This window comes from Leishmania infantum, chromosome 14 (genome assembly GCF_000002875.2).
Source record: "Leishmania infantum JPCM5 genome chromosome 14".
NCBI lineage: Eukaryota > Euglenozoa > Kinetoplastea > Trypanosomatida > Trypanosomatidae > Leishmania > Leishmania infantum.
In genome coordinates, this window is record NC_009398.2 from 504163 (window position 1) to 524132 (window position 19970).

Here is a 19970-nt window from a genome sequence, read left to right on the forward strand (position 1 = left end):
CTGCGCCTCTCACCCTTGAGCTCGCGGCTCTCCGCGGCTGGCTGCATGCGACTAGCTGTGCGGCGCGTCTTTGGCCACTTCCTCCCCCTGCGCTGACGCCCACCATTGGCTCCTCCACCATCCTCGCTGCTCTTCTTTTCACGGCACATTATGTGCTGCCGGCACACGTCAGCATGATGACGCCCAAAAAGCAAGCGAGCAGGCTCACACACACTCCTCGCTCCCTTGATGGGGCGGACACTCGCTCGTGCGCACGTTTAAAGTAACGCGCTCGCACCCGAGAGCGCGTCGTCACGGTTGGCCAGCTGCTGCGTAGCACACCCCATGGCCTGCGCTTCGGGGCGCGTCCGTCAGCTCTCACCTCCTCCTCTCCACCATCTCGCACAGCGCCTGGTACGCTGGAGGCCACACCACAACTTTTCTCCTGAGCGAAGGGACAGGCAACGCAGCGGCGCGTCCTGGACGCAGTGACACCCATCGACAGTACACTTCCTCCCTCTTCTCTTCTCCTTTCTTCTTCGTTATATTTTGTGGTGACGCGGAGGGACAGAGTTATTCGGATACGCACAGGTATCCTGCATACCCACAACACGGAGCCGCGCGCACACACACAGCGAGCGCGTTGCGTTGACTTATTAGTGCTACAAAGGCTCGCCAAACTCCTAGAATGCTGTCAAACTTCTCCTGCCGCGTGCTGCTCACGCTCCCAGCGGCGTTGCCTCCCCTGAGCTTTACTCGTCGCAGTGATGTCGTTGCCACGGCTGCTCTCCGGACCGGAAGCAGGATGGGTTTGAGCTGCGCGCTGACGAGCGGGCTCTCGCCTCGTTGCTTTTCGAACACGCCTGCTCGACTCAGCTGTGGCGCTGGTATTCTGCATCGTTCTAAGCTGTGCCTCAGCGGTTTTGGGGAGCCTGCGCAAGGCAGGCCGCACAGTACGAACCACGGCGCTGTGCGTCTGCACGGCACCGTGACCGCCTTCAAGCACCGCCGTGGCTACGGCTTTGTGCTGGCGGAGGGGATCGCCGCATCTGCGCCCCCTCTCAAGCATACGTACGTCGCTCTAGATACTCATGCTGCGGCTGCTAGAAACGATGGCGTCCCGCCGGCGCGAGAGGAGCCGTGCAACGAACTGCACAAGTCCTTCTTTTTTACTCGCAGCGCACTGATGGGCGGCTTTTACGTGACGGAGGGAGAGCGGGTCTCGTTCGCGGTAGTTCCGGTGCCCCCGAGGAAAGGAATCAATCGCCGAGTAGCGGGAGACTCGCCGAGCAGCTGTAAAGACGACGGTGACCACGCTGCCTTAGCCGCCGCCGAGACGGCAGAGTTCTCGCTGGGCAGTCCAGAAGGGGGGTTGGAGGAAGACAGCAGCGCAGTCACGAGCGATACCCAATCCCAGCCGCATCGCATCGCCGTCAGCTTAAGATACTACGACGACAAAACAGGAAAGGAAAAACCGATATCCCCGCTGACGCTCTACGGGAAAATTGTAGAGTGGGATGCAGCGGCGGGTGTCGGCGTGATTGCGGAGCTGGACACGCGTCGGCAGTATCACGAAGATGCACCGCGCTTTCCCTTTTCGTTGGAGAACGTGGATCTCGCCCTTGGCACCGAGTTGCGCTCCGGCCGCTACGTACGCTTCTGCCTGGAGCCTGCCACTCCCGCGCACAGTGGCGGCGGCGAAGACACCGCCGCCGCGGCGACCCCCACAAGTGGCGCAGAGGCCGCTGCTGATGTCGACGAGGATGTGGAGCTCGTGGCGCAGCGCGTCATCATTGATTCCGCGATGGAGCGTCGAAAGGGCGCCTTTGGCCGCCCGCTCGTTTTGGCTGACGCAGCACCGGGTACGATGACGAGCGAGTCCCGGTTCTCTGGCGTGGTACGGGAGGTGAAGGTAGATCACTTCGGCTTCATCCAGGATGACCTCAGCGGCGAGTCCATCTTCTTCCACTTTTCAAACACGTCTTCGAAGGTGAAGGCGGGCGACCGGGTCACGTATCTGCTTCGCGAGGTGGAGTATGGCAAGCACGCCGGCAAGAAGGCGTGCTACGACGTCCTCATTGATCAGACGTCGACGAGCCGTGCACCCGGCGCAGCCAGCGATCGCGGGGCGTCTGCGGGTGCCGGAGATGCGGGTGGGCATCATCGGAAACACGCGGCAGAACGCCGCTCCAAGACGGCACGCGATGAAGACGACTTGGACTTCGAACTCCTGTAGTAGCGTATGACCGCGCCCACCACCACTTCTGGCTCTCCTTTGTGTGAGTGTGGGTGCTTAAATAAATCTGCTTCTTGTGTATGTCTGCGTGCGCGTTCACGTGCTGCTGTGGTCCTCGTCTGTGCGTCGTGCGTGCCTCCCTCTCTCTCCGTGCCTCTGCGTGCACGTCCGTGAGAAGGCGCTTCTCCTCCCTTTTCTACGCAGACTTGGACGCGCCTCGTGCTTGATGCCTCAGCCTTTTCTTTCTCCCAACTTGCGAGACAGCGACGCAGCGGCAAGGGCGCCGGCGGACATTGTGGGCGACTAATGAAGAGTAACCGTAGCAGCAGCTGACGTGGCGCCACTTGTGTAGAGGGCGAACACCACAAAAAAAAGTACCAAACATATACGCAAGCCCAGACGACGCACAAGGGTTTTCCTGGCGTTGCGTTTCTCCTCTCAACTCTCCATCGTTTAACGGTAACCCAGAGAAAAGGCAATGGGGTGCGGACACGCACACACATGCATCGACTGGCCATTCACTTACGGCACGCAAGCAGAAGAAGCCGAAGGGATGGCTCATCACTGTAATTGATTCACCGCGGACGTGGCGGTGCGTGCCATGGTGTGGTGGCAGGTGTGTATCGTATTCTGTTTTACTTTCAGGCAGAGAGCGGAGGCGAGAAGGATGCGATGGGAGCCTGTGGCTACTGCGCTGTGCCGCACCTTCTCCCCACCATTCTCTCTCTTCCGGTCGATGTGGCTGTCGGAGGGGGGGGGGGCTCATCTGCTGTGCCAACTGGGCAGTCTTTTCGCTCCTTTATTCTCATATTACTTTGCCCTCTTCATGCGCGCCGCCTCCCCTCTCTTCGTCCTCGTCCTCGTCCTTACTTTCTCAGCCGGTGAGGGAGGGAGGGAGGGAGAGCGGATGGTGATGGGTGGGGTCGCAACATGTCGTGCCCTTGTGGCACGCTCCTGCTTTTCTATCACTCTTGCTGAATCACGTTTCTTCTGCTCAACGCGCTAACCCGATCCCCGCCCTCTCTCTCCACACACACACACACAAGCACACATTTTTCGGCACTTGTGTCAGGGGTTATTTATTTCTCTCAACCACTGCCCCCTTTTTCGCTGCATTCCACTCCCTCCTCCCGCTAGCCGGCCGCCTTTCTGCTCCTGTGCCACGCCCACGCACACCTGAAGGATCACTTACACTCGCCGCCACAACACAGGGCCTCACGCACACGAAAAGGACGAGGAGGCCGGCATTGATCGATAGTGCTGCAGATGGACTTCGCAGCCTATCAGCCAGCCACTCCACCGAGGAGCTCGCAACCGCCGCCCCCGCGCAGCGGGGGCGGCTTCCCGCGCTTTCAGCGCTCACGTGCAGCGGACATTACAGCTACGACTGCCTCGCCGCCGCCTCCTCTGCCGTCGTCGCAGGCCCCGCCAGAGTCGCCGCAGCGCCACCTCAACCCCTCTTCCGGGCCAGAGGGGTTGGCTGCCGCGAGCAGAACACCCGACAGGAAGCGATCGCACGGCGATCAGCAGCGGCATCAGAATGCGCCAGCGGAAGAAGGCACCCACTACGCGTCTGTCCAGAGCAACAATACGAATGCCATGATCCCAGCAGGACTGACGGAGGCCGCCGTGCAGCGCGCCTTGGGCAACGGCTGTGCTCTGGCATCTTCGCCATCACCGGCAACTGCCGGTGGGGCAGTCGCAGGAGGAAGCGGGCGCGCGGGTGGTATCATCATGCCGACGCGCAAAGAGGGCAGCGACTCCGCCTCCATGTACAGCATGGCGCGGTCCGTGCTGCCAATGGACCCGCGTGAGCGCATATACTACCGTCCCCTGCGCCGTTTGCTGCAGTGTTACCTGGAGCGGCGCAAGCGCAAGGGCCTCGGAATCGCGTCGCTGCTGCCTGGCCGCCACCAATCGTTCCAGTTTTTCCTCGAGCACACAGGCGACTTTGTACTAGCGGCTGTCCTGCGCAGCTTCAAGACACGTACAATGGTTGAGGATACGTCGAGCGGGGTTGGCGGGCAGTTGTACCCCGTCTCGCGAGGCGGTGCCAGCATTGTGTTCACCATCAATCAGCAGCAGCTGGACAGTGACACGCGCGGCTTTGTGGGCAAGCTATCGCGGCGCGGAAAGGGGATGGAGATGGTGCTGTTTAGCGAGGGCAGCAAGGCTGCCCGGAAGGAGATTCTTGCGGTGCTGCTGCACAACTTGGCCGACACAAACCGGTCGTCGTTCACGGTACTGCTGCCGGCCATCGACCCGGAGTCTGGGTACATCAAGCCGCTGGAGGGCGGTGAGGTCGAATTCCTGCGCGACGGCCGCGGCAGCAGCCACGTCGGCATCGACGAGGCGATGGCGAACTCCTCTGATGACGACGTCGACGCGGCTTACTCGACGATGTCGAGGGCGACACCAAACTTTACGGCCGTGTGCGACTCTGCTGGGGCGAACCGTGCGCCGGCGCCGAGCAGCAGCGAAACTGCTGGCCGGCAGAAAAAGTGGTTCTCGCGCGGAGTGCTGGTTCGCGAGTACCGGAGAAACCCAGGCAGCCCAAACATCATTGTCCTCAAGAGCAAGGAGCCTCAGTGGGATGGCGTGCTGCGCGGGTACAAACTCGATTTCCACGGACGCTCCACGAAGGCGAGTGAGAAGAACTTTCAGCTCGTCGCTGTCTCTGATCCGGGGAAGGTGGTCATGCTCTTCGGCAAGCAGGACGACAACCGTTTTGCCCTCGACTTCCGCTACCCGCTGTGCGGTCTGCAAGCAGCCGCGATCGCCACTACGATCATGACGGCTCGAAAGGCGATCCTGTGAGTGCTCGTGCGTGCGTGTGCGCGTGCTGCGGTGGTGGGATGGAAGGACAGACAAACGAACGAAATAGTAACTTGAAAAATCACGCCAACATCTGGAGACTTTGGTGCTGATCGCTGCTCTCTCGTGTGCATGTGTTTGGTTGGTGGCCGGAACGCACGCGTCGCTGCACTTTTCGTGTTTCTGCTTCCTCACTTGATGTCTCTGCAGCTGCATGTCCTCTTCGTTTTTCTTTTCTGCCCTTGTCCTTGCAGTGCTTCGTGCGCTTTCCACCTCGACTCTAAGCCGAGGATACGTTGCGTATCTGTTGGTGTGCTCCGTCTTTCCACTCCGGCTCCTCCTCTTCATGTGTGCAATGAACTGCGTGCTGAGACTTGTGCGCGTGTACGCGCCTACGTCTGCGCCTCTCTCGGCGTTCGTGAGTGTGTGTGTGTGTGTGTGTCTGTCTTTCAGTGTTCGTCCGTCTGCCAGTGAAGGCGCGTCATCGCTTCATCTCCCCAGCGCATGAGCGAGTTGGTCGCGTGTGCTGCTATGACGCTGCAGAGGATCATCGACCGTTCCGCGGTGTTCTCTTTGGGGGGGGTGCGCGTGCAGGCAAGCGTGTGTGTTGGGTCGTCTGCTCTTTCCTTTTTTTGTTCTCCTTTTTCAATATTTCGTTGGCCTCTTGTTTATATCGTTCAGGCTCGCGTCTGTTGATCTGTTATCCGTGCGTGTATGTGTGTATGCGTGTGCTCACCCTCCCCTCCTGTGTGCATATCGGCATGTAGCGGTACATGAATGCCAAAATTATATATGCATAGATCTGTGTACATGTGTGTGTGCGTGTATAAGTGTTCGTGCGTCTGTGAATGTGCTTGATTTTGTGGCTTCGTGCCGTGTCTTTTGCCCATCTCTTTTCGTTGTTGTGACGCTGATTGTCTCCATCTGCACTACGTCGTTGTGCGTGTGCTCGTTACCGGTCTTTTCGTGCGGCGCTGATGTTTTCTTCTTGGCGTTGCTCCTTTGCCATTCTCTTTCCACGCCCATCCTCTTCCCTTCTCTTGGCTCACCCAACCGCCGCCGCCGCTGCCCTGTGCTGTCGGCCCTCGCCGCGCTTCCGCGTCGCGCTGCCTTCCGGGGATCGGGGTGTTTCCTTTCTTTTCTGATTTTTTTGTTTTCCCCCGATCAGCGCCTCTCTTCATCCGTTTGTGGGTGCGGGGGAAGGGTGCGCGCTCCTCTACCGTTTTCCGTTCTGTTTTGTGTTGTACCCCCCTCTCTCGGTGTGAAACTGGCGCCCTTTCCTCTCTCTTATGTGGGTGCACACGCGTGATACGGTACTCTCTCCTAGCCTCCTCGTCGCCCCGCTGTTCTCCACAGGCCCTCTTTTCATTTCTAGCCCTGCGGCAGCGCCTGAAATCTGCGCGCTCGGCAGCGGCCGCCAACCAAACACGTGTGTGAGGATCACGGTAGTAGGGATGCGGAGCGAGCAGGGGTGGGGGACGGTGAGCGGTGATGGTGTCGGGAACCCACTCCTCCTCCAGTTGTTCTGCATTGCTCTCCCTATTTTTTTTTCTATGGCGCCCTTTTTGTTGACATCCGCCGCTCATTGCCGTGTTGCTGTTCTTCGCATCTGCCGTGCTCTTGTGGTGCGTTGCTTGAGTTGTTGCCCCTCTGTGCTTCTCCCTCTCGCCATTGCACAGTTGGTGTGCGTGTACAGCTACATCTGTGTTGCTTGTGTGTGTGTGTGCGTGTCCGTGCCGATGTCCCTTCCAGGATCCGCATGCATCACACACGATCCGGCTTCTCCCTTGCCCCCCCTCCCCTACACACACACACACACAAAGGCGACATCACCCAGAGACACAGAAGCGAAGAATGTACCGCTGCGGAATGCACAGTCGGCACCTTATCCGCGCACACCGGCAAACACAAAGGGAGGGACGCAAGTGAAGAGGAAACGAGCAGCGGCGTCGTTGCAGCTGCACTCGCTATTCGCCGAAACTCCATGCTAGCCCGAGCCTGGCTGTCTTGGGCGAACGGCCTATGCTCCATTCGTCCCCGCGCACGTTGCCCGTCAGATGGTCTCTGGCGGCATCGCTGAGGCGACACGGGGTTGGTGTAGTGGCGCAGTGCCCGTAAATCTTCACCTGCTTCCAATTGCACACGTCGACGCTGCGTGCCAAGCCTTCCTGTCGATAAGGAAGGGCAGTTCCTGCCGTGATCCCCAGCTGACGAGGCGATGCCTCGCTGAACCTCCTCCGCCCACTCCCTCTTACTGTTCGCGCCATTGCCGCCACCTTATCACCTTGTTGCTCCGCGTGTTGCGCCTGCATTGGTTGGTCTCCTCACTGCCGCTTATTGTTGCCGAAACCCACCGCCATGTACATGGGTCAACTTGACACGACTGGAGAGGAGGACAAGTACGCAGTAGCGCGTCACAAACAAACACGTACGCACACCCGCACCCACACCCACACGAGCGCAGAGGTGCCGCTCAAGGAAACGCATACCATACACAGGTCCTCTTCCCTCGCGGTCTTTGAGTGTTCGGGCGCACCGTGGGCTGAAGTGGACCGATGGGGCAGCTGAGAGGCAGTGCGCATCTGACTCGCCACTGGACCCGGAGAGCTGAACCGCACTGTAGTGGCGTGACCTGCGGCAGCAGGAGCATAACCAGCACCCCAACCGCGTCATCGTCGACATCAAGCGACACCGACGCCGGCGCAGCAAGCGCGGCGCGGCTAGCTCGTGCGGCGGAGATCCGACGCAAAGAGCTTCTATTTCGGTGGCTGCGCCGCCTTGTCGTGCCCGCTTTCTCCATCTACGGTCTGTTCCTTCTCCGACCAACCGAGGGTCATTTCTTGCGCTACGTTGCCGAGCGGCGGCACCTGGATGCGCCTTTCAACGCGTGGTTCCCTCCTATCATCGTGAGTAGCACGACAGAGCCCGGCTCCAAGGTAGAGCCTGCTAAGAGAGCACCGACGGCGACGAGCACGTCCTCACCGACAGGAGGGGCAGGCGCGAAAGGAGGAGCTCCATCATTGGCGCCGGAGGTCATCCCGACAGTTTTTCGAAGCGAGCGCGATCGCGAGTGGGCAGCGCAGCGTTTCAACTACAAGAAGGGCAGCGATGATGAAGAGCGTGTGGCCCGCAAGCGCCTCTTGTTTGCGCGCGACCGCGTCCACTTGCCGGACGACACCGTCGTCGAGACGATTCGTAGTCCGTCGGAGCAGCTGGAAGAGCTCCGCGCGCTGCGCGAGCACCCTCCTATGCACTTACTCAGCGAGCAGCTCAACAGCATCGCTGAGGAGAGCCATCGCTATGCCGCCACGCTCGCTACTGCTGCTGCTGCTGCACAGCTGACTGACCCTAAGGACGTAGCGTCGCCAGCCTCACTGAGCAGCGACGCAGCTGCGACGTCGTCGTTGGACGGAGTTGCGTCACCTCCATCGCAAGGAGCGGCTGCTGTCGTCTCTTCGCCGCCCCAAGTGGAGATCCAGTTTGAGGACCGCTCTCTCTTTGCCACCGCCGCCATTCTTTTTCGCGACCGTGACGACCGCGTCGTGCGAGCGATGCGGTTCATCGGTGCGTGTGGCATGATATGGAAGGAAGTTGCGTGAGCAGGTAAGCCGAGAAGCGTGCTGCGTGTGTGCGAGTGTGTGTGTGTGTGTGCGTGCCGGCTTTGTTTCTTCTTTGCGGCAGGCCGACTCACGTCTCGGCACACGTGGCGGAGTATGCGGGCATGCGTGTGGAGGCGGGTGCCTCTGTGGTGCGGCCTTCCGCTTGCGGTGTACGGTGGCTGCCGCTTGTCGTCATGTAAATTTCAAGTGTAAACGTAAAGTGCACAAGCAAACCACCGAAGGACGCTCGCGTATGGTCGGAAGAAGTGAGCGCGCACATCATGGACCGACGGGCAGATCGTACCGACCCCATTACTGTGCATTTGGCTGCAAAGGCCTCCCACGCCTGCTTTCACCGCGGAGGGGTGGCTGAAGGAAATGCGATGCCGAGTGTCTCAAAGGAGGAAGGGAGGGATGTACGCGGCGCTCGAGGTGCAGCCGATCTTCGGAAGCAATTCTTTCAGCGCGTTGGCGCAGTACCCCCTTATCAAGCTTGTCTTGCGTATCTATATCACCGTAGTTTCCGAGAACCACAGATGGCTTTGCCAATACCCACCACTGCTATGCGAAGTGGTGGCTGCGTTAGCCGACAGCCACGCGGTATCCGCGGCTATTCCTGGGACGCAGCTGCGGACGTTCCTGTGCTTTCATTCATACCGTGCACCCCCCTCCTATCACTATCTCCCTTCACTTCAACGCCCTCACGTACGCTACCCGTTGTCCACGGGGTCGCTGTTTCTGCCCCTGCATCGGTGCAACGCCCCACACGCACACACGCACACTCGTAGTCTGCAACGCTCGAGCAACTATTTCTCTACGCTGTATCTCCGACCTCACCTGTGCATTCTCATCTTTTCCTCTGATCACGTTGTGCACATCACCTGGACAGAGTCTTTATAACCAACAACATCTCCCCCTTCCTCCAACCGCTTCACCCATCCGTCAGCATGCCGATCCAAAAGGTTTACGCCCGTGAGGTGCTTGACTCCCGCGGCAACCCGACCGTTGAGGTCGAGTTGATGACGGAGGCCGGCGTCTTCCGCTCCGCTGTGCCGTCCGGCGCGTCGACTGGCGTGCATGAGGCGTGCGAGCTGCGCGACGGCGACAAGGCGCGCTACTGTGGCGCCGGCTGCACGCAGGCGGTGAAGAACGTGAACGAGATCCTTGCGCCGGCGCTTGTGGGCAAGGACGAGTCGGACCAGGCCGGCCTCGACAAGATGATGTGTGAGCTGGACGGGACAAAGAACAAGAGCAAGCTCGGCGCGAACGCGATCCTGGGCTGCTCGATGGCGATCAGCAAGGCCGCTGCGGCGAAGGCTGGCGTGCCACTGTACAGGTACATCGCGGGCCTCGCCGGGACGAAGGATATTCGCCTGCCTGTGCCGTGCTTCAACGTGATCAACGGTGGCAAGCACGCCGGCAACGTGCTGCCGTTCCAGGAGTTCATGATCGCGCCGACGAAGGCGACGTCGTTCCGTGAGGCGCTGCGCATGGGCTCGGAGGTATACCACGCGCTCAAGGTGATCATCAAGAGCAAGTACGGCCAGGACGCCGTGAACGTCGGCGACGAGGGCGGCTTCGCGCCGCCGATCAAGCACATCGACGAGCCGCTGCCGATCCTGATGGAGGCGATTGAGAAGGCTGGGCACAAGGGCAAGTTCGCGATCTGCATGGACTGCGCGGCAAGCGAAGCGTATGACGCGGAGAGGAAGATGTACAACCTGACATTCAAGAACCCCGAGCCGACGTACGTGTCCGCGGCGGAGCTGCAGGCGACCTACGAGCGCTGGGTCGCGGAGTACCCGCTGGTGTCCATCGAGGACCCGTTCGCGGAAGACAACTTTGACGAGTTCTCGGCGATTACGATGGCACTCGCCGGAAAGGCGCAGATCGTCGGTGATGACCTGACGGTGACAAACGTGGAGCGTGTGAAGATGGCGATCGAGAAGTCTGCGTGCAACTCGCTGCTACTGAAGATCAACCAGATCGGCACGATCAGTGAGTCGATCGCAGCGGCGAAGCTGTGCATGGAGAACGGGTGGTCTGTGATGGTGTCGCACCGCAGCGGCGAGACGGAGGACACGTACATTGCCGACCTGTCCGTGGGCCTGGGAACCGGCCAGATCAAGACTGGCGCGCCGTGCCGCGGCGAACGCACTGCGAAGCTGAACCAGCTGCTGCGCATCGAGGAGGAGATCGGTTCCACGGCTACGTACGGCTACCCCGGCTGGGCGTAAGACGTGCTTCTCGGGCACCTATCGCCGCCGTGCGCAGCTTCTTGATCCTCTCTTGCCCCTCTCGACTCTACACTTCCACTGACGGTGCAACTGCTGCGTCGCGGAGTGCATACACGGCACTTTTGTGCCGCGGGTCTAGCGCCTGCCATCAAAAAAGAAAATAACATGGATAGTGTGGCGCCTCGGCTGCCCGGCTGGCGCGTGTTTGTGTGCTCGCGGTGGATGAAGGAGGGCGGGTCGGTGCGCTGGCGGCGAGGCGATGCGCCGCGGCAAACTGCAACAGGCGGCCTGGTTTGTGTGTGTGTGTATGTGGGCACTGCTGTGCCCGCTGCGCGTGTGCGCTGGCCGGGTGCCTCGAGGGGCGCCGGACGGCGTGTGCGGGCGTGTGCTTCCATTCTTGCCCTTACTCACCCGCGTGTTGCGAGGCGCGTGAGCTTGCCTTATATTTACTTTGTTCTCTTTCTGAACCGCCGAAACGGTCAGACATATTGGAAAAAGATTCCCTTCCCACTCGCTTGAGCTGCGCGCGAGTGCTGGCGCGTGAGGCGCGGTAAGCGGCGAGGGTGCCAGGCGACCGTGCCTCGCTCGGCTCCTCCTCTCTGCCTTGCTTGCTCTCCCTCGTTCTCTTTCTAAGCCTGCCTGTGCCTACGCGCGCCACGGGATGAGCGGCCCTGCCTCCCTCCATCTCTCTCTTCTCCCACCTGCTCTCTTTCTTTGCGCGCGCGTGTGAGCGGTGGTGGCAGCCAGATACAGGCAAGCCGATGTATTGTAGTTGGAGAAGCAACGGAGCGTCAAGTACTGCGTGCAGGACTCAGCATGTGAAGTGGAGGAACGGAAGGAACCCCCCAAACAAGCCAAAAAAAAGTAAGATGGGAAGAACGCACCATGGCAGACCTCAAGGGGGAGCGCGCCCTCGTGTGTGTGTGTGTGTCTGCGAGTGTGTGGGCCTATCGTCGTTTTGCCGTGGGCTCGGCTTCCCCCGCTTCTCTCACCTCCCGCATCCCTGTTGTACTCTTCGAACGCTCCTCCTCGCGCATCGCGTCGCCATGGAGCGGCTTGTCAGCGCAAGGACCACTGAGAGACAGCCGCCCTCCTTCTCTCGCTCTGTGTCGTGCATGCGTGGGTGGCCGCAGCGTCTTGTTCCTAGTGCTCCCCCCACCACACATACCAATCGTGTCTTTCGTCTTGCTCTTCGCCTCGTCCACCACCCATCCACCTCTTCCTTGCTCCTTTCCTTCTGCCCCTTTCTTTCCTTGCCCATCCCACTGCTAAAAACTGTCGCTTCTACTATATCTGCGAGGTGCTCCCGTCTCCACACCTCACACACACACACACCCTCGCCACTCTCCTTCCTATCTTCACACACACACACACATGCACTGCCACCATTACCACCACTCCTTGGTGACAGTGGGATGATTTGGGCTTGTGTGCGTGTGTGCGGCGAATCACCGTGCTGTTTTTCTTCTGCCACCCGCACATGTGCGCACACGCGCATCTTGGCACCTCTTTGTGTACGCGTCTGCAACGCCATTACGCTTCGCGGTAAAGGGCCGCGAGAAAGGAAGTAACACTAATAAAGAACGCCACCCGGCGCACGACCGCATCCTTTAAGGCGCGGCCTCTCTCTTTATCTCGCTGTCTACTCTCGCCCCCACGTGTCCTTGCTCAGCCATTCCAGTCGGACATCCCTCCATTGCCACCGCCCCCCCCTCTCGCTACTTCCATTCACTCACGATAACCTCCCTCTCCTTCTCTTGCGCGCCGTCTTTGAGGGGGAGCGCCGTGCCAGCTCAATAATAGCCGATTCGACTCGTTGTGGTTTCATACACTGATCTCTCCACCCGTGCTGGACGACGCTACCCTTGACGCGCTCTCCTTTTCTGCACGCGTGCCTGCCGCTTTTGGATGTGCATTCGCCTAAGTGCTTCCCTCCCCCAATCCGTCTCTCGCGTCTGCCCTCTTATCTCTGGGTGCATGTGCGCGCTTTACGCTGGCGCACGTGCTGTGACGGCTTCTGTTCAGTTTTTTCGGCGACATCACGCACCAGACACAAACCCCCACCCCCGAAAGGAAGAAGGGAAACGGCTGCGCTTCGAACGAAGCGGGCACGTCTCACGCGTCCATCTCTGTCCTTCGTCTGTCGCGTTTCGACGCTGGCTGGTGTCTGAGTGCGGGCGCCCATCCAGGGCACACTTCAACTTGCTTTACAGCACCTGCCTTGGTCCGCGGCCGAGGCAACGAAAGGGCTGTTTCTCCTTGTTGCCACGACGGGTGAACGTCCGCGCGCAATGCACAGCGGCACGACGGAGAAGGAAATGCCGTCGCCATGCCCGAACCACATACACGAACGACGGGCCTGCGGGCCTCCTGTGTTGCATGTGAACGTGCTTTACGGGCTGTCGAACGAGGAGACCGCCTCAAACTCGTTTCCGGCCTCCTTCGGTCGGACAACATCAAGTGGGGTCGGCGCCCTCAACCGCGCCGGTCCTGTGAGCAGCCTGCCAGCGTCTGCGGCTGCGTCCGCCTCTCGGCGGGCACCAGATGGCTCGTTGTCGCCGATGTGCTCGGCCCTCAGCTTGAGCGCGATGAGCGGCAGTGGTGCGGTGCAATCCTCCACCTTGGCGAAGCCCGTCCTGGATTTGTCGCAGGTACGCTGCATCCCACTCGACCAGTGGGTACCGGATGCACACGTGGTGAACTGCATGGCACCGGGCTGCAGCAACAGCTTTTCTCTCTTTAACCGCAAGCATCACTGCCGTATGTGCGGGCGCGTCTTCTGCTCCTCGTGCTGCAACAACCTCGTGTACATACCGGCCGCCGTTGTGAACAAGGCGAATAGCTCGACCGAGGGTACGGCGGCGGGCAGCTATTCGGCAACCGCCAACACGTCCGTGAGCTCCGTTGTTACTCCCGAGCCGCAGCAGTTTAACCGCGCGTGTGCGAACGACGGCAGTGCGTCGCCAAACGGGATGCGGCGAGGACCACAGGCCCCCGCAGCGCAGGGACTCGATGTGTCCCCTGCGTCCAGCGCTACACTGTTCCCCGGCCCTCTGCCTGTCTGCAGCGATGGAAACGGTCACCTACCGTCTAACGCGCTCACCTCCCCGTCGGCGGTGACGGCGCTGCCGTCATCACTGTCTCCGTCCACCCAAGCCGCGGTGCCATGCCGTGTGTGTGCCAGCTGCTCCTACGAGGTCCAGCTGGTGGTGTCTACTCGGCAAGAAAACGGCGAGCCGCGCCGCCGCAGCCGCGGTGAGCTCAAGATGATCCAGCGCGTCCTCCTCGTCAACGTCATGAGCTTCCTGACGCTGCGCGACTTGGCGAATGTGTCGCTTGTCTCGGCGGACTTCTACTTCATGTCCCGAGACAACATCATCTGGTACCAGTACAATATGACGCGGTGGGTTCAGGAGGCCGAGCTGCCGCGACTGTCGTCGCTCAACTCGCGTGCTGCGGCGTCTCGAATGCAGCAGCAGCGAGGGCCCAGCTGGTACACCTATTCCTCGGGCAGTGGGGCCCGCAGCTCTTTGATAGACGACATGTTCTCGAGTGCGCCGGTGATTCAAGATGCCACCACGCTCTCGGAGAGCGAGGCGGCTAAGCGCGTCATCTCGTTGCATGCGCGGTACAACTACACCCAGTTCCTTGACTTTGCGCGACGGCAGGAGATGGCACGGTGTGAAGGACTGTCGTCTTTCTCGCTCGGTGCTCGCCTCTTGCTGTCGAGCCCTATTCGCGTGGCGCTTGTGGGGCCGTGCGGTATCGGCAAGACAGCCAGCGCTCACGCCTTCCTTGGCGAGAAGCCTTCACAGATGGTGGTGCGGCCGACCATTGGGTTTGAGCGGCGTGCCGTGACAGTGCGGCTGGCCCGCGGCCTCTTCGCGGAGGCCGTGCTGCACATCTACGACCTCAGCGGCGCCGACCGCTACGGGGAGCTGCGCCGCTTCGTGTGTCGGCACTGCCATGCGATTGGTCTCTGCTATGACCCGTCCCGAAAAGTGACGCTGGTGCAGGCGGCAGATATTATGATGGGGCTCGAGAGCGCTCTGGGCCCGCAGCCGGTAGTGATCTGCGGACTGATGCGACAGCCACATTATACCTCGAGCTCGAGCAGCGCACCCCTTCATCACCACAGGGCAGGCCCCGCTCGCTTTCCCGCTGTGGTGTCTGCAGCAACTGCGTTGAACCTCTCAGCGCCCCCGAAGAAGGAGGACGAATGCTCTCACTCGATGCTGGTCGGCTCTGCTGAGGCTGAGGCTGCGGGTGGCGTTGCAGGCGAGTCGACGGGTGCCGCGCCAATGTGCGGCGCTGCCAACGGTTGTAACACGCCACCTCAAGCCAGCAGCAGCCCTGCAGGTACCGCGGTCAGGTTGCCCGGCGTTGTTGCAGAGAATGGTGGTCACGAGAGCTGTGACGGACTGCAGGATGACGCCGCGGTATCGCCGATTCCATCACCTACGCCGCCGCCGTTCACCATCGCCTCTCCGCAGAGTAGCGTGCTCGAAGTGTCGGTCGAGGACGCGGTGGGCATTACCGTTCGAGGCCACTCATCCATCCATTGTCCGCTGCTGCACCCCACCCCGTTGTTCGAGGCTCTCGTGCAGTCTGTGCTGGACCTTTTAGTGGAGGCGACGGTGGCCAGCACGAGCACCATATCGGAGATCAGCGCGGGGCTCACGACGCATGGCGGCGGCAGCGGCCCGCAAAGCTTTCCGACGTGTTGTCCGAGCTCTCTGAGCGCTGGCAGTGCGCCAGCGAGCGCGATGCGAGTCGCTTCTACGCGCCGCCGTCCGCACGCATCGCGGGCAATTATGGAGGACCTGCTGAACCTGACGATGCAGCCCTGTGCACTGGACATCTTGCTGGATCGAAAGTAGACGGGCGCCGCGGAGAGTACCGCCGCAGACACGGGTCCTGCTCTGTTTCTCCTGCGCTTGCCGTTGGGTGCTGCAGATGTAAAGAATGCGCTCCTCGACAAGAGCGTGTTGCGCCTCACGTCGAGAAACAGTGCACTGCTCTATCGAGGCTTGTGTGGTGATGCTGTGCTCACGCTCACGCCTGCGATTGCCTCGCTACTCTTTTGCCCCTTTTGCTCTCTGCGTCGGATGTTGCGTGTAGGTCTGTGTGTCCGTACGTCGGCGCTTCGCCGTCCCCCTTTTCTGATTTGGCGCAACTGGGCGGTAATGGAGTGCTACGCTGCTGTCTCTCCTCTCTTGCCGTGCTCGTCTCTCGGCGTCTTGGTGCTCGCTGGGGTTTCTTCTGCTGCTGCTGCTGCTCACTGTCCTGTGTGCGCTCACCCCTCTCACATGTTCGGATGTGCTTATAGGCGTCTCTTGTCCCGGCTCAAGCATCGAAGCGCTGCCGCAGCGTCTCCTGCCTCCTGCCTCTTCGCGTCCGATCTTAATACACCGTCACCTCAAACGTGCGCACCGACGCGCGACTATTAGCGGGCGCTGCCCGCACCCACGAGACGCGGAAACACACTGCACTATGCGGGTGCTTGTGAAGGACTCGGCCACCCTTAATGAAAGCATGTCCTGTGCCCATGAAAAGCTCCACGCTGCTCGCTCATGGCGTCTGCCTGTGTGGGGTGAGACGGACGCGCATCGCCTCAGTTCCTCCTTCGCCCTCGCTCTGTCTGCACCGCCAGCCTTGCGTGCCTGCCGCCATGTCCATGAATGCCCTCGCTTTTTGTCTTGCGTTCTGCGGCACGTTGCCTATCTCCCCCCCTCTTCACCTCTTCGTCTTTTCGCGCACAGTATGCTGTTCACCGACGTGTTCGAGGCACCCTGCTCACGTGCGCTGCCGCTCCTCGCTCTCCTCCTCTCCTCCCTCTTGGTGCCTGCCCGTCAACCTCGCACATACCACAGCCGAGGTCACAGCCGACTGCGATTACACAGAACGTCTCATCCGTCGTATATATCGGGCAGCGAGGCCTGCCTCTACACCGGGAGGGGTGGTGGCGTCTGACGCAACGTGCCTCCTTCACCCACCTTTGCTTCTACAGTGGCTTGCCGCGACTCTCTGTCTGTGAATACCAAATTCCCTTAGACTCACGCACACCCACCCATCCAGCGAGCGCCCACTCGAGGCGCGGCGAATCTGGCCGGCGGATTGCTTTCCACCTAAACAGAGCCGTTTTCTCTTTGTTTGCCGTCGCCTCTCTGTGCTGCGCATGGCGTCGACCACCGCGACGGACAAGGACTTCTTGGCCAAGAAGATTGTCTCGGCTGATGGGCCGAGGGGTGGGGAGGTGGTGCACGACGTGTCCCTTAGCGAGTGGTGCATCACCCGCATTGAGCCGGAGGAGGAGTCCAACCGTCGACGGTCGGTGCTCGAGCGCATCGTCAACGTGGTGCGGGTGTGGATTCGCCACACGATGATCACGGAGTTCCGCATGCCAGAGGCGGCGGCGGCGCAAGTCGAGGGCCGCATCTTTGCCACCGGCTCCTACCGATACAACGTGCACACCTCTGGCAGCGATATCGACATGGTGCTGATTGCCCCCAGCCGCATCACCCGCGAGCACTTTTTCAACACGCTGGCGCCACGGCTGAAGAGCGAGCCGTGGGTGACAGACCTGCACTGCATTCGTGAGTCTCGCGTGCCGATCATTGCGATGGTGTGCGACGGCATCGACATCGATCTCTCGTTTGGGTCGATCCGGCAGGACCGCGTACCGGAGGTAATCACGGATGACCTTCTGCAGGGCCTCGACGAGCAGTCCGTGCTGAGCTGTAACGCCGTGCGAGTGGCACACAACATAATGGATCTCGTGCCGAACAAGGCCGTTTTCCGTCAAACCTTGCGCTTCGTGAAGGCTTGGGGCAAAGCAAGGTCCATCTACAGCAACACCTTCGGCTTCCCGTCCGGCATTGGCTGGGCCATACTCACCGCCTTTGTGTGCCAATGCTATCCCAACCAGAACGCCGCCGGCATGGTCACTCGCTTCTTCCGCACGTACCACACGTGGTTTAAGCCGAACCCGCACGAGACCGGCACCGAAAACCGCGCCATCTACCTCACCGAGTCCATGCGGGCCCGCACCCACCTCGGCCGCGGCTGGGACCCGCGGGAGTCTAAGTCGGATGCGATGGCACTCTTCCCGGTGCTGACGCCGGCGGTGCCATACGGCAATACCTGCTACAATGTTACTCTCACCAACCTGCGCCAGCTCTGCGACGAGTTCCAGCGCGGCCACGATCTGCTTAGCAAGGACCTCGGCATGAGCGCGGCGGAGGCGAAGGCGAAGTTCGGCCCGTTCGGAGTTTGGTCGCGTGTGTTGGAGCCGGCCCCGTTCTTTGGCAAATTCCAGCACTACCTGCAGATCAAGGTCTCATGCAGCGATGCGGAGCACTACCAGGCCTACGCGGACGGCGTGGAGTCGCGCATACGTATCCTCTGGGCCGGCAACGCCTCGTCACGTGGCCACACGCTGGAGGACTACCGCCAGCTTCGCCTGCACCTGAACCCGCGCCGGTTCGAGGACCCCGAGGAAGTGCAGCTGCGCACGCGACTGACAAGCAAAGCCACTGGCGCGGCGGCGGCGTCGAGCCACACTCGCGGCAGCGTCGGCTCTCGCACCTCTGGCCAGCTTGGCGACGGCGGCAGCTCTCTCGTTGGTAGCATCAACGCGAAGGATAGCAGTGCCCCCTCAGGTCCGACGTGGTTCACGGCGCACTACTTCATTGGCATGGCCGTCGACACGAAGGTGTCCTCGGCCAAGATCGACCTCGCGCCCGCCATCCGTACCTTCCACACTGTCGTTCGCGAGCTTCGTCAGTACCGTGAGGGCGTCACGAGGCTGCCAGTGATAACGGTTGTAGACATGGCACGCATCCCGACCTTCGTCAAGGAAGCAGCTGGGCACGTCGAGGAGACGGCGGTGGCGCGGGAGGAACGGAGCTCCGGCGAGGCGGAGGAGGCGCGCAACAGCAGCAACACTGCCGCATGTGCAGACGCGGCCAAACGCGACGGCACATCGGCGGCGTCGACGACAACATCAAAGCCGAGCACGGCGACGAGCGGCTCCACCGGCACGACAGCGAGTGCGGCTGACGGTTCGGCCAACGAGAAGAGTCGCGGCCTTCACGACGGCGGTGCAGGTAGCGGCGCAGCATCGAGTATCGACAGCCACGCACGTAAGCGCACGCGAGATCAGTACGGCACCGATGGCCAAGCTACCGTGGCAGCCAAGGCGGAGACCTCGATGACAGCTGCCGGCAGCGGAAGCGGTGCGGCTGGCAGTGCGCAGGCGGAGGAAGACGCCGACTACATCGAGCAGGCGCTTGGACTGGACTTCTAGGTGAACGCGCCACGAGAGGCTGCGGCGCCGATGAAGCGGCGCGTATAAACAAGCACGAAAAACCAATGATGTTTTGGTGGTGTGTGCATGTGTGCCTGATGCGGTGCCAGATGCTCTGGCGCATGTTCTGGGCGCACATAGTAAGGATGACAAGCTGCCAACGATCTGCCAGTTCAATGGGTCGCTGCGAATGAGGAAAGGAGTGACTTGATGCACGACCGATCCTGCTGCCGCGGGGGAGGGGGCGGAGGAGGAGAGGGGGTACAGCGACGGGGAGCTAGGCGAGGAGTCCCACGAAAGCAACAAGACTCGAGCGACTTTGTCTGTCTGTGCGACCAGTCGCATCGCCGCTGCTTCGGCGACCATGATGGACGCATACGTCCCTACTTCTCTTTTCTGCTCAACCCGCCGCACGCGCGCTCACACACTTATGCACTTTTCACGAATTTGTCACCCACTTCCGTTGCACCACGGTTGTGCGTGTGCATGGGTGTGCCACTACGCGTGCATGTGCTCGACAGCGCTGCGGGCCTCTTTCACTGCACATCTGCGTCAACGCACCTCCCTATCTTCACCTCCACTCCATCCCCCAACCCGCTGTCGTTGACCGTCTCCAATCCTTCACGTGCTCCCCTCCCCCCCCCCCCACACACACAATCACCATAAAACGCAAGAGCGAACGATATCGAGGGTCCAGTGACACGCTGCACTTCCCCCCTCCCCCCAATAATTAGCCAGTCTGCACTCGCTCTCTCTATACACGGAGTCGCGCGTGGCGATGTACACAGGCATATTGG

The 19970-nt window shown here is 61.0% G+C and overlaps 6 protein-coding genes across 6 annotated transcripts; all 6 read left to right on the forward strand.

Annotated features, from left to right (window-relative positions):
- Positions 1–784: 784 nt before the first annotated feature.
- LINJ_14_1210 (conserved hypothetical protein) lies at positions 785–2215 on the forward strand (the record flags this gene model as incomplete). The annotated part of the gene is made up of 1 exon (XM_001464264.1): positions 785–2215. One exon carries the CDS (start codon positions 785–787, stop codon positions 2213–2215), a length of 1431 nt encoding a protein of 476 aa, XP_001464301.1.
- Positions 2216–3481: 1266 nt separating this feature from the next.
- Positions 3482–5032, forward strand: LINJ_14_1220 (tub family protein-like protein; the record flags this gene model as incomplete). Its single annotated transcript, XM_001464265.1, has 1 exon — positions 3482–5032. The coding sequence occupies one exon, from the start codon at positions 3482–3484 to the stop codon at positions 5030–5032; it is 1551 nt and encodes a 516-aa protein (XP_001464302.1).
- Positions 5033–7584: 2552 nt separating this feature from the next.
- LINJ_14_1230 (hypothetical protein) lies at positions 7585–8628 on the forward strand (the record flags this gene model as incomplete). Its single annotated transcript, XM_003392319.1, has 1 exon — positions 7585–8628. The coding sequence occupies one exon, from the start codon at positions 7585–7587 to the stop codon at positions 8626–8628; it is 1044 nt and encodes a 347-aa protein (XP_003392367.1).
- Positions 8629–9575: 947 nt separating this feature from the next.
- On the forward strand, positions 9576–10865 carry ENOL (enolase; the record flags this gene model as incomplete). Its single annotated transcript, XM_001464266.1, has 1 exon — positions 9576–10865. The coding sequence occupies one exon, from the start codon at positions 9576–9578 to the stop codon at positions 10863–10865; it is 1290 nt and encodes a 429-aa protein (XP_001464303.1).
- Positions 10866–14536: 3671 nt separating this feature from the next.
- On the forward strand, positions 14537–15745 carry LINJ_14_1250 (putative ras-like small GTPases; the record flags this gene model as incomplete). Its single annotated transcript, XM_001464267.1, has 1 exon — positions 14537–15745. One exon carries the CDS (start codon positions 14537–14539, stop codon positions 15743–15745), a length of 1209 nt encoding a protein of 402 aa, XP_001464304.1.
- A 1298-nt stretch (positions 15746–17043) lies between these two features.
- Positions 17044–19173, forward strand: LINJ_14_1260 (putative poly(A) polymerase; the record flags this gene model as incomplete). Its single annotated transcript, XM_001464268.1, has 1 exon — positions 17044–19173. One exon carries the CDS (start codon positions 17044–17046, stop codon positions 19171–19173), a length of 2130 nt encoding a protein of 709 aa, XP_001464305.1.
- Positions 19174–19970: the final 797 nt, after the last annotated feature.